The sequence below is a fragment of the Seriola aureovittata genome, chromosome 6 (genome assembly GCF_021018895.1).
Source record: "Seriola aureovittata isolate HTS-2021-v1 ecotype China chromosome 6, ASM2101889v1, whole genome shotgun sequence".
NCBI lineage: Eukaryota > Metazoa > Chordata > Actinopteri > Carangiformes > Carangidae > Seriola > Seriola aureovittata.
In genome coordinates, this window is record NC_079369.1 from 15,187,793 (window position 1) to 15,201,506 (window position 13,714).

A 13,714-nucleotide genomic window follows, 5' to 3' on the forward strand; every position below is an offset into this window, starting at 1 on the left:
TGTAATTTTTGGGACATCTTTATGAAAACCTGACAGAATTTCAGCTCCAAAGCAATTTTTAAAGTCATCCATTATGAGGATTCTACATGGTCAGTGAGGTAAATAGACCCCAGGGAAGCTATTGTACTTTGGTGGAAGGGCTCAGAAATGACCTCAAATACTCACTTAACATCCCATGGATTTTGATGCTCTTTCAGGAGTCACACAAACAGTGGACAAGCAGCGGCCTGAGCTGGAGGCACTGCAGGCCTTCTCTCAACAGCTAATGCAAGAAAAAACTGCAAATTCTAGTTCTGAGTGATAGAAACTCACCTTAAGGTTAAGTGTAGTCATGTGTGCATCAGTCAACTTGTAAGATAAGTGCCTTATTAATTAAATCTATGAAAGAAGCACAAGACTTCCCATCATGTCTTCTAGTATATTTCACTTGGGGCTGTAGTTCAACCAGATAAGAAGCTATGTTTATGAACTTGCATACCTGCCTAACAACATTCTGTCAAATTTATTAAGGTTGCAACGTGACAGGGCGTAAGCTGTGCTTTGTAAAGACAAGGTCCTGATTTATATTTGATTATGCCAACTAGAAGTTGGAAAATGAAAAATAACCAAAAGCCTAAGGTGATCTCTTCAGATATCTTGTTTTGTCCGACAAACAGTCCCCAATCATGTAGGACAAGGAAAGCATCAAATCCTTACAGTGGAAAAGTGGATTAGACTTTATGACTACATTGTTCATCATATTCATTTATTGGGTCCGATTAAGCTGCGGTTTTCAGTTGCCCATTGGACTGATGCACTTCAGTTTTATTCAGTGCAGCTGCCTACAACAGCTGCAACATGGCTCACCTTAACTCATGCTGTACATCTATGACTCCCAAAGCATCTCTTCACACTTCAGCTCTTTAGTTTTTTATATACAATTTTAAGCATGAGTGTATTGGGCTGTAGGCTCTGTCAAGTGATTCTTTGTGTACGGCAGTGCTTTGACTGAAGTATACACACTAATGAAGAACAGCAGCAGCTGCTGTTGTGATGACGGTGTTGTGTTTTTGCTGTGTTGCTGGTGTAGACAGGGTCTTTGTCATGTAATCTTTCTCCTTCTCCGATATTCAACCTTTATTCAAACCTCTGAAACACATTAGGCAAATTTAATGGGACAGAGAAACAAAGCAGTAAGAGCAAAAACTGAACAAATAGTATAAAGACCATACAACCACAAATGTCAGGCCTTTAAAATAGCTTTTACAGGGCTGTGTACAGCGCACTGCTGTGGCCTATATAAAGCACTGAAAGAGAGACTTAAGTACCTCAATAGTACGATTCCTGCTGCAGAGAGTGAGACTGCTGAAGGGGGTTCAGGTGAGGTATCGCACCATGCTTCCCTGTTTTCCCTGACTTTTCTCTGTCTCTGCTTCCTGGTTTTTAAATAGCAGCTTCTCACTCAGCTTCTTGTCAGACCCTCTCCCTGTCTTGTCTTTGACTCGTCGAGCATACAAAATTATTATAAAAGATAAATCAAAGGAGGAACTTATCTCAGGGCTTACTAACACACATTGTTAGATTTTACATGTACATTTAATAAAAAGTTTCTAGTGGTCCTTTAGGGGGTTATGGAGGTCCTCTAAAGAGGTTGTAGTGGTCAGTGAGGAAATTCTGGAGATCATGTAGGAGTTTCAAGGGATTTTTTGAGGTTTTAAAAGCCATTGAGAAGGTTCTGCGTGTAGTTTTGGAAGTTTTAGTGGTCAATGACAAGGCTGTAGAGGCCCCTCAGAAGGTTCAGGGGGATGTTAGGAGGTTTTAGTGGCCATACAAAGGTTCTTTGAAATGTCTTTTGGAAGAACACAGTTCATCCCTTCAGTAGAGTTCAATTCACTTGAAAAACATATGACAAGAAGCATTGAACTAACACCTTTTGGTTTCTGTTCCTTTATTCTGTCCACCATCTGTATGTTGGCATGTTCAGAGAGCCGAGCTCACAGCTACTGTGTTGATATATGTTGTTTGTGAGCTCTTTAAACTTACACCATCTAAATACCTCCCCAGTGCATAAGGAAACTCAGTCTTGAGCTGCTGTCCGTGGGGTGTGGCAGAGATAAATCTGTCATGTGCTCAGATATGGGAACTCATCTGTAAATCACTCTTGACAGTCAACCAGTATAGTAGTGGATGGTTAACCCCGCTTTTCTGGTTTCGTAAATGAATTCCTTTCCACCCCTTGCTTTTGTTTTTTGGTCTTCCAGTGAAAGCTGTCTACTTTACGATTTTGTTGACCACCCCTGCTCTTATTGTAAGACAAGCCTCCCATAGAAGGTTTTACAATTATTGTGCAGACAGCAGGGTGAGTGACATGAACTTGAACCCAGCAGGAGCATGCACTTGTCTGACTGTTACCACTGTTAACTTGCCCTTATCTCTTATAGTTTGTTTTGTTAACACTTTTTGTTAAAGTTGTTTTGGCATTTTTAAATATCATATTTCTTTCCACCTCAGTATGAGGCAATCTGAGGTTAGTCTAAATGTTTTTTTTAATTAAATGACTTCATTGTAGATAAATAAAAACATTTTAATTTTATAGCCCTAAAAATGTCTGCAGTCACAATATGTAAAAGCACTTTAATTAAACTTCTCTTACTTAGATATGGTGAACAATTTTAGTCAAAGTATATAGCACCTGTCTAGATCAAAATCTAGATGAAGCAGTGCTTCACAATAGAAGACGAAGCAAGAAATAAAATACAGAAACAGTACGGGAATTATTAATAAGAGATTAAAAAAACAATAGAGTCAAACATGAAAAGGCCACATGTTCAGTCTTTTATAGTCAAGATTCAGATATCCAGGACTGAGATTTGGAGTCAGGTTAAATTATGATCTTGGTGTATTATTAACACTGTGCTAGCAAATGCCCAAATGCTGATAAATATTTGATGTTGGTCGTAATTTTATCTACCCTCAGCTGCTGTGTCAGGAAAACTGCCTGTTTTGAAGTTCACTTTATTCTCTACAAATCAGAATGGCCAGGTGGTTGTAGAGTAATAGTAAATTCATGACTGTTAATAGCTGACGGTACACAAAAAAAAGTCCAGATAATCCCTGATCAGTGGCAACCTTTGACGTGTCAGTGAAGTGTCATCATATCCGAGTGTCCTTTTCTGCATTGTGTTATTAAATATTAAACTACACGAAAGTGCAAGGAGACAAGATTATCTAAACTGAAATTGATAACAAGACCACTTTTCTTTCTATTTTCAAGTCTTTCAGCATTTTGAGTTTTACACTGATTTTAAATACCAAACATTCTTTATTAGTTTTTTTTATATATATATAAAGGTTTTTTTATTTTAATAATGATAATATTTTTCCGTAACTATGGACAAGCAGTGCCTATGTTATTGTCACATCATACAAAACTGTCTGTGGCAACAGTTGTTGGTTTAGCACTGAAATGTTTCAGTGAAGGCTGTTATTTAAGAATTACAACGAACAATAAGGGGTGGCAGTAATTCAACTTGTCAGGGACAGTGTATGATAAGGTTTTTTACGACTTGGAAAAATGCACCCGTAATGCCCTTGGTCTTGCTACATCATGTAATTTCTGAATAGTGCTGGGCAATCTGGATTGTATCATCATTTCCTCTCAGTGTGATTCGGGGTCTTCCTCTACTCTCTCATTCACCTTTTTTCTCTCTCTCTCCCTCTCTCTCTCTCTCTGTCAAAGCATGCCTCTCTGTCAGTGTACATGTTTCTCTTCCTTTACTCATGTTTCTCCTGTCTCTGTTTCCTCGCCCATTAAAATGCAGGAACCCATCCACTGCTTTCTACCAGGCTTTCCGGCCTAGCAGATTACGAGGGTCAAAGCCTGTCAACGATAGGTATGAGCTCGGATGTGTTTACACGTGTGTGTGTGTGGGTGTGTGTGCGTGTGCGTATGTGTGTGCGTGTGTGTGGCCTGGACTGGCTGGCTAACCCAGACCCTGCACCCCTATAACGCAGCACACCTTGCAAGAAAATGTCCATGTTAACTTCAACCCCGAAGTGTCATTTTTCTGAAAATATGTCCGCAAGTGTTGTCAACGAAGTGACACTGTCATCAACTTTTTAAAACAAATGACACTATCGTTCAACAAAAATATATTTTACAGTTAATGAAAGATGACTTGCATTGCTGAGGTTCCTACCACACCACAACTGCCTTAAGTCTTAACATCCACAAAACATTGTAACACTCAAAATTGTATTGTGAGTGTATATTAAATTAGGTGAAAAAAAAAAAAAAGTATGATTATAGTTTTTGTCATTAGGTCTTCATCTTAAGCTTTTTGGTGGATAGGCCTAAATTTAAAATAATTTCCTTAGACTTGGTTTCAGTGACCAAGTTTAGTAGGTAAAAGCTATTTTAAAAGAAAATAAATATAAACATAAACTTCAAACAGACAAAAGAAAGACTAAGTGTCTCATTATGTTTTAAATACTGCTGTGTAAACATTTCTGACATTACTAGGGGGAAAAGGAACTGAATGTACTGCAAAATTATCACATGAAGATTGTAGGTACTGGTAGAAATTGTTATCAACCACTTCATTGTTGCATTCAAAAACCTACATGAATGAATCTTTATTTCACTTCTCTGGCAAACTTTTCTCCTTTTGTAAAATGAAAAATGGCACTTTGAGACCAACTACAGAAACAAAACGACTTGTCAAGCTGGACATTTCAGCAGCTGCGAGTGTGTAATGCATGGAGAGAGCATGGCACTGCAGGAAGCGTCCGAGTATGTTTTGTAACACTCTGGTCTGGCTCTGTTTCAGGGCTCTGTGACACTTTTGAGTATCTCCGTTCTGCCGGTCACGAGGATGTGGCGCTCAGGTTTCTCTTGCCCATACAACGTGTGCGGCACAGGGCCAGGGGGTTTTAGCACTGCAAATAGAAGATCACACTGAGATAGCATGACAGAGGTTGTGTTATATGACGTAATATTCTTATGTCATTTGTATGCTCAGATGAGAAGCTGGTGATTACCGACTTGAATTCATCGACTCAGGGAATTGAATTTTAAAATGAATTCTTATCTTTTAAGAACTTTTCCTAAAACCAAAGAAATTGACGATAGAGGTAGAGCTGGACTACTACATAACTTGTCTGGGCTATTGAGCCTCTGTGTGTGTAGTGCTGTCAGCTAAGTCAAATTAACTGAACATGCAAATGCATTTCACTTTATTGATCATGCCACAGGGAGAAACCCAAGAAGAAACTATTAGTGCTGAAATCATTAGTCGATTGATTTATTAGACTATCAAAATAAAATTAATAAGCAGCTTTTCTGATTAGTCAATTTTTTAACCAAAATTCTTCAATGTGAGAATTTACTCCATTTCTTTGATTTATATATTTCATATATATTATTGGATCTTGGATATTCTTCAGCTTTTGGAGAAATCAAGCAATTTTTTTCCTACATTTTGTAGACTAAACAGTAAATCAGTCATGAAAGCTGTCATTAGTTGCAGCCCTAGAGGGTATAACTGAATCACTTCCAGGTCTTGAAAATGTCGATTGTTAATTATTATAAAGCATGTAAGAACTTGTTGAGTAGCAGCGTTACTGTTGGACGATCAATGGCATTTGTTTGTAACTTAGAAGTAATTATGGTTTGCATTAGTCAAAACAACTTTTTGTTCCCATGTCCTGTCACATGGAGGCTGTTTGAGGTCCTGATTCTTTGCCATGGATATCTAATTGGCTGTCAACAACCACTGACAAGCAAACTCTGGGGTTAAGGTGGCAGCATGTTTGTATTCAAGCCTTTGATGTTGAGCCAGTGGTTGGCACCAGTGGTTGAAATTATATGACATTGTCTGAGCAAAGAGCTCTGGGGCTCAGTTCCTAGTTTGGGTCCAAGAACACAGGGATCCTTTAGAGAGTCTCAGGGAATCTTCAGGAAAATTAGTGTAATTTTCATCGTGACTTTTGCTTCATCTGCCAGATTTGAGCACAATAGTGTGGCATAGTGTGTGTAATGTGTGTTCTTACCCAGCTGTGTGTTGCCAAACAAATTATAACAAATATCTTTTCAGCCCATAGTTTTGGTCTCTGATCTTAATGTGTCAGATGATTATATTTTATATTTGGCAGTGCCTGGGGTAAAAGATTTGCAAAAACTCTGTTCTAAGGGAAATTATGCTAATATATGTTAAATCTTTTACATTTTTACTATGAATCATATTGAGACATTCAGTATAGTTTATATTTTTCTTTCCAATTATTATTACACAATAATGACAAAGGCATTAGTCACATGAAGCATTTGATTTACGCGAAATAAACTAAGACATAAGTGACATGGGAATATCCTCCTGTTGTATCTCCACTCCCATGATTCCTACCAGCTGTTGGCAAGTAATCAAAGACTATTAGTGAAATAAAACAGATGCAACTGTCATGAATGTGTGAGTAATCCAGTGCAGTGAGCATCAGATGTACCAGCGTCCATATTACTATAATCTTAAAAGCGAATCAGGTCCAGATAAACTGGATGTTTATGTATAACAACAGTAGCAGTTGAGCAAGTGTGTCGTTGCGGCAGACAAAAGATTCGACGCTTCTGTTTGTTCTCCGTCCAACTCATGTTTGCCCCTGGGCTCTTCAACTCACAGTGCAGCTTTATTCAAAACTTTTCAACTAACCGCAGGTGAACCTGAGGGAGCCACCTCATTCCATCTCTCTTTGTCCTGCGCCAGCTCTCCTGCAAGGTTGGGCTTGTACGTTGTGAAAGGGGGGTGGGGTTGATCACAAACTGTTTGAGGGCATAAAGGAGCATTCCTGAAAATGATTGCTTTGTGAAAAATGTAAAACCTCAGCAGGTCAGTGAACCCCCACATCACTTCTGCAGAAACAGCCATGATATTTTGCACAAGTTTCTACTTGTGGGCATCAGTGAAAATGTTCTGATTAAATTTTAAAATTAGTGACAAGGTTGTACTTGAGAAATTCAAGTTTGTGAATGTATAGTTTTTTTTAAATGGCAAAATAAAATTTGTGCAAAAATGATATCAACAATGAGGTTACATAAAGGCTGAGAGGAAAAAATATTTTGTGAACATCTGGGTATTGATTCAAAGCAGAAAACGCATTTTGTCAAAAGTAAATTTATATTGCAAATTTTGGCCCCGATGTTGACTATTAAAGCGGCGCTGAAATTAGTACCTGTAACGATTAAGTATTAGCATATAGTCTTGCATGTGTAACTTCAGTGACACACACAGTATGCGAACCTTTCCCATTTGTCTGTTTAGAATTTGTACTCATATGTTCACAAAAGTTTGCTTTTTTTATTCTTTGTGTAATCTCAGCGTTGATGTAATTTGTGCACAAATTTTATTTTGACATTCTCATTTTTTTCCTGCAACTCTTCACATTCACATCTTTCCACAGGGTTACCAGGCTGATAAACAACCATGGATTTTGAAATTATTTCTGAACATCATTTCACAAGCTCAAAATCTTGACCCTTATTTGATCCCATACAGCTCTCCTTAGATCTCGGGTTCACCACAGGAGATTCATTTATTTTAGACTAACTAAATTATAAGTTACACTCTGGGTTTGTAAACATTTCAGAAAAGCGATCTGTTGATCTGCTCAATGGATTCATTGTGAGGCTGTGATTAGTCCCAAGTAAAGCAGCAGCAGCAGCCCTTTTATTGCCCTGCATCCACAGTGACCAACTTTATGATTACAGACAATAAAGAAAAGACAGATTTATATTTGGACTGAGCACACCTGATCACTGGCCCTACGCTCAGCCATGGAGGGTGATATGCTCCAGATCAGGTATGCAGCCAGTGTTTATGACACAGAAACAAACATTTCATTATGAGGAAAATTGAACATGAGAAAGCTGCATTTTAACTCTTGATGTGCTGACAGGACACATCCATACTCCTTAATCAGTTTAGTTGATAAATTCACAGCAATCTGCCGTTATCGTTCCCCTATGAAGTCATGTATCTTTTAGAAACTGTTGCCAGTTTATTCAACATCTGTTAAAAATTGGATTTTCACCACATTTCTTGGTATTGAAATGATTGTGGTCACCCTGCCTCCATACAAATGAAAAACATACACACAAAAAAACACTTTGTAATTGCCAACACGCTGTGGGGCATATTCTAACAGAACCTAGCCCAATTTTGTTTCAAAGTCATTGTAAGAAGTGCACACAACAGTAAGTACATAATTTTGAACGGATTACTCAGCGTTTGTACAGGAGGTACCCCCCTCCAGCCAAATCACTAACTACAGGTCTTTGATAGACATGACATGACTTGACATTGTGCAGAGGTCTAGTCTCAAACCTAACGAGGCTTTTTTAGACGCAGGGAGAAACTAATGGCTGGAGATCATAACCATCAAAGACTCTTATACCACTTGCGTGTCTCAAAGACAGCAACGTATGGTGGCAACATTTTCATCCTGTCAACTTTATCTTTGGAAACTTTGCTGACGTTTGACTTTTTTATTTATCTAGAAAAAAGTTTGCTGAGCACACACGCAGCCTTTTCATCATCGCCTCGATGATGAAAAGCATAGCATGGTCGCCCATACAGTAGGTCATTATGGACAATAATGAATTATGCATTTAATTCCAACGTAATTGGGGCTGCAGCTAATGATTATTCTCATTATTGATTAATCAGATGATTATTTTCTCAATCAATTAATGGTTATGTCTCTAAAATGTTAGAACTCAAAAATGTACTATCAGTTATGGCAAAAAAAAAAAAATCATATCCTTACATTTGAGGTGCTTAGACCAGCAACCCATCAAAATAGTCGTTCTTTTTCTGTCAATCGACTAATTGACTTTTTATGGATCTTTAAAGACAATTTTCCCAGTTAATCTTTAAGATAACTTTTAAGCTGTATCTCTGTTGTGTAATGTCTCCCACACATTGATTTATTTATGACGGCCCATCACAATATCAGCATTGACCACATTGATTTTCCTTTTTTCTGTTTGTTTTTTTTGTTTGTTTTTTTTTACTATTTCAAATGGATAAAATCCTATTTCATTGCAGAGCTGTGGAAAGCGCATTGATTCACTCAGGCACTCCTTGCCCCGCTCTCTCCCTCTCTCTTCCCCTCTCCCTCTCTTTCACAAACATATTGACTATGACAGACCCATCTGTCATAGTCGGTCTGGCTAAAAACAACATTGCATTTGGTCTTCGCAAACAGAAATGATGTTCGTGTTTATTTGCACATAGATCGGGAAAATAAGAGTCGATCACAAATGGTAACTGGAGATGCATATGAAGACATATTCTAATGCCAGGTGTGAACTGACATGCTTAGAGCTGTCCACTTGGGATCAGATCACCCGAGACGCATATTAATGCCAGGCCTGAACACCGCCTAAGTCCTTGATCCTGTGATAAATGCTCTGCTGCATACAGAGGCTCGTTAACGGTGAGGTGCCAGGATTTTCCCATTAAAGCCTCAGGAGTAGCACTATTACTTTTAACACATTCCAGTGCGGTCTTAATCCACATTGAGCCAAACAAGTGGCACAGACCCAGATCACTCAGGGAGGCAAAGAAAAAGTAGTGAAATATGATATTGAAGCACATGGTGCGTGCTGAAGAGCTGGTTTAAGTTGAACACCATTTTGCCAGTGATTATTTAAGGCTGGAGTGACCCCCTGCCCTGGATCACCCCCTCTGTTTGCATATGGAGTTTGATGGTCACATTACACTGTGGCTCTTTATCACTTCTTCAGGAGCAGGACGGCTCTGCAACCATTAACAAACATCCCTGCTGGTAGTTATTTTAGCCTCTAGACAGGCTAAAATAACAAGGTCCTCCATAACCCGTTTAAATTAAGAGTGATGGCTAAAGCTCATCCGCTGTCTCAAGAATTCAGATCTTATCCTTGACTGTATTAAACCCTCGAGGACCTTTATTCCTGCTCATGCTCCCTGTCGCCGGTTCATCCACCAAGACATCTGCTAGAGGTGTCCATGTCTTAGCGGAGGACAGGCTGGGGGTCTCTGAGCATGTCACGTAGGGACATATGCAGAACAAGGCCATGTTTGTGCACAAGTCTAGGGATTATATAACAGGATAGGGTGAGAGTAGGACAGTTCCTTTGAGCTGTTTACTAGGAAGCTCGGTGGCAGCAGACACACCTACTCATGACTCTGATTTAGTGCTGGAAAAATAAAACTTCCATCTCCAGACAAGAGGTCCCTGAGGTCTGTCTTATGTTGTTTAGTCTCTATTGTGTCGGCATGGACCTCCCCTTATGTAGACCACACGTCCCGACAACACAGCATCTGAAAAATCCACCATGTTCAGAGGCACATATTAACATATTTCCAGCATCCTGCAATTGTCGTTATTGCTTGAAGCCTTTCAGGGCATTAAGGACAAAGGCAGCTAGTCACGATGCTTTCCTTTGTGACTACTGTAGTTCAAAATGCAAATTTTTTGTTTTGGGGGAATTTCAAGTATTCCCCGCGGTTTGTTTCCCCCCTTGCAATATTCAGGATATTTGTTTTTATCATGACAAGCATGTTGATGGCATTCCTAGTTTCACACATCTCTCAGTGCACATTATCATTTTACCCAGACTCCTCGGCGGTGGAAGAACTTAACAGAGAAAGATTACACAGCAAAAATGTTCACTTTGAATCCTTTGTCCAGTTTTAATTAATAATTAACAACAAAAAGGAAAGTTTTCGTGTGGTTTGACATAAGGTGTCGTCATGGAATCGTCCTGTTATACTTCAAATACTGCAAATTTGCACTTGAGGGACTTTCCTAAAATGGATTAGGAGTTTAAAAATGTTAGTCTTTTTAAGAAAGCTTAAGAAATGTTTGGTCAATTCATTGATAAGTTGATTGACAGATTATTCAACCACAATCAATCATTTCAGGTAAAAATGCCAAACATTTGCTAGTTACTAGTTACAGCTTCTCCCATGTGAGGATTTTATGTTTTTCTTTGTCACATATGATAGTAAGATGAAATATATAAATAGATTGGCTCATTTTCATTTGGAAAATCATCAGAGGATTAATCGATAATGAAAATAATTATTTTCAGCCCTAGAAATGTTAAAAAAAATTTTCTGGAGAGAAAGTATCTCAAGAAATGAAAAACATGACAGTCTTGACTGAGACATATTCTTAAAGTAACTGATCTCCATCAAAAACATTTTTATTTACAGTGGAGGTTTCCATGGAAAACTGGACGTGACCGCTGCCATGATCTGATTTATCTAACTAGATAGGTAAACATGAGAAGCTCAGAGTTCCCCTGTTGAGAAGGGTCTCTTGTAAAATACTGGTCTCTTTGTTTTCAGAGAGGGTGATCATTAGTGAAGCAGAGTGTTGAGGGGCCAGCTTGGTTGGTGGCAGGGTCGAGCAAGTAGTTGTTTTTTTTTTTTTATGTTTTCAGTAAGTGAAATGGAAGAAGCCACTTTCAGTTCTCTGTACATGTTACATGTGCAGGTTCACACTGCTGAGTGAATTGGGGATCGTGTTGAAAGTTTCAAATGTTAGAACTGTGATGTTTGAATGCTTTAGCCTCCTCAAAATGGAAGCCTCTAGCTGAATTCTGCCATAACAATGAGTTCATTGTGATCAATAAGAGAAGGCTGTGAGTTTTCCCTGAAGTTTTGTGCTCAAACTACTCGGAGCCTCTGCTGACCTCCTCTGATGCATCAGCTGAACTGCATCTTGAAAGACAAACAATGAGACCCAGGCTAAAGCAGGCCGCTGCATCTGAAAGAGGGCAACGGTGAGTCGTCAGTGAGCGCACTCCTCTGTTGTTACAGCCCCCACCCTCCAGCTATTGTTTTGAAATACACTCCCAGAGGGGGGGGGGTTATCACTGAGGTCTAATTTATTCAGCTGCCTCCCCCTACAGTGAGTGTTTGTATGTTTTGGGACCGGGACGTGTGCCGGTGCATCTGTGCCCCAATGGAGAACGCAGTGGATTTCGGACACTATAAAACATCATGTGACAAACTCAGAGAGATGGAAGAGACCACAGTTTGCTCCTGCACGTGTCTCATATGATACAGAGCCACACACAAAGTCAGACTCAAAAGCATATGAGTAACTTGTGGTGTGTGAGCAGGTAGGAGCTGTGTGTCAAACAGGAAACATGCCGATGATGGAAATCGGGCTGTAGCTGGTATCAAACCAAAACACCTTGTGGTTACAGGACTGTTTTGATAACCAGTCCTCACTGAGGAGCTCGACTGTGTGTTGTCCCAGCATGATGGTGGCTCTGACACAGATGTCTGGGTTTGGAGGCGCTGGCCTCGGGGCCGGAGGTGTCCAGAGCTGGAATGTGCTGCCATGTGGTCCTGCAGACTTTGTTGGGGGGGGACGAGTGCATGTGTGCTCTGCTACAGTCTGCGGGAAAGGCCCATGTTGAGGTTAACACAGCGAGTGGTCCTTATATAAACCGCCACATGTCCTCCTTGAATAAAATGTACAATTTACTTTATTTTGCTTGGACGCCGAATAGTAACAAATTAGTTTAGGCCTTGTTTTTATTCCCTAACATTTCTAAACATTTCAGTCTTTAAGGCCAGATCTCCCTGGCACATGAAGAGCTAATTTGTTCCAAACAAACTGCATGTCTTCTATTTTTTATTATTGATAAAAACATATTTCATCCTCAGCTCGTGGACATTAGTCTCTCTCTTTGTCGCATATGTGTAACTGCTCAGTTCAAAGGGAGGAATGTTTTCTCCTCGCGTTGTTTATCAGTGTTCAGATCACAAGTCCGAGAGAGACGCTCATTATGGAATGCAAACTCATTTACCCTGCTGTCACTGCGTCAGTGTGGATCTGTTATGCTGTACATCATCTCTGAACTACAGTTAAAGATTTTTAGCTTGCTCAGTAATTCGACAAGAATTCAGATGAGTAGGAAAATGAGCTGGAACTTTTTAAGTATTTCCTTTGCTCACATATTTTGTTCGTTGAGTTGCCCCAGGACAGACGGAGAGAAGACTGTAGAGATGTGGAACGTTGCATTAACAATGTGATCACTTGCAAAGCACATGAATTCACTCTGTAGATTTGGTGTGACGTGCCACCGCGATTCAATGCGCTGACATTAGTCTTAAGAGAATGCTGTAAGTTTTCATTGGTGTCACTGACATTAAGACTAATATCAGCAATACCAATAAAAACGTACAGTATTCTCATTTCGTATCACTATACAGTTCATGAAAAAATAACCCATCTCAATCAGCTTTTCACACTTATTTTTGATGGCTCCTACACAGATTTTCACAATGTAACTGCTTGAAATTATTTTCCTCAACACTTTAGATTTAAGAATAATCACATTAAATGGGCACTGAATGGTAAACGTGCTGAAACATGACAGGAAATTCAGGAAAACTGTTGTGGAGATCAACTTTGGCACAGTTTAAATTGCTCAATTGTTTGTAAAAACACAACATACTTTGGCATCAGTGCCAGCTGCTGTTATTATATACTCATCTCTTATTTCTCTTTAAGGGTGAACAGCACTGCACTTTTGTTATGCCGTGCAAAAAAAAAAAAAGTTATTTAATAAAATATGCCCTACTGTCAACTCAAGAGTTAAACATTTGTACTAAGAGAAAAGATCAGGGACATCAAGTACATGTATAAACACACTGCCTCCTATTTAATTAAGGCTTAA

General features: G+C 39.2%; 1 protein-coding gene across 2 annotated transcripts in view; it reads left to right on the forward strand.

Moving 5' to 3' along the window:
• tsc22d2 (TSC22 domain family 2) overlaps positions 1–13,714 on the forward strand; it is a 36,282-nt gene that overhangs the window by 16,532 nt on the left and 6,036 nt on the right. The window contains exon 2 of one of the 2 annotated variants that reach the window (XM_056378489.1): positions 3,801–3,872. The exons of the other annotated variant lie outside the window; for it this stretch is intronic. Within the exon in view, the coding sequence (XP_056234464.1) occupies positions 3,801–3,872 (72 nt within the window). The remainder of the gene's footprint in view (positions 1–3,800; positions 3,873–13,714) is intronic. 2 annotated transcript variants of the gene reach the window in all.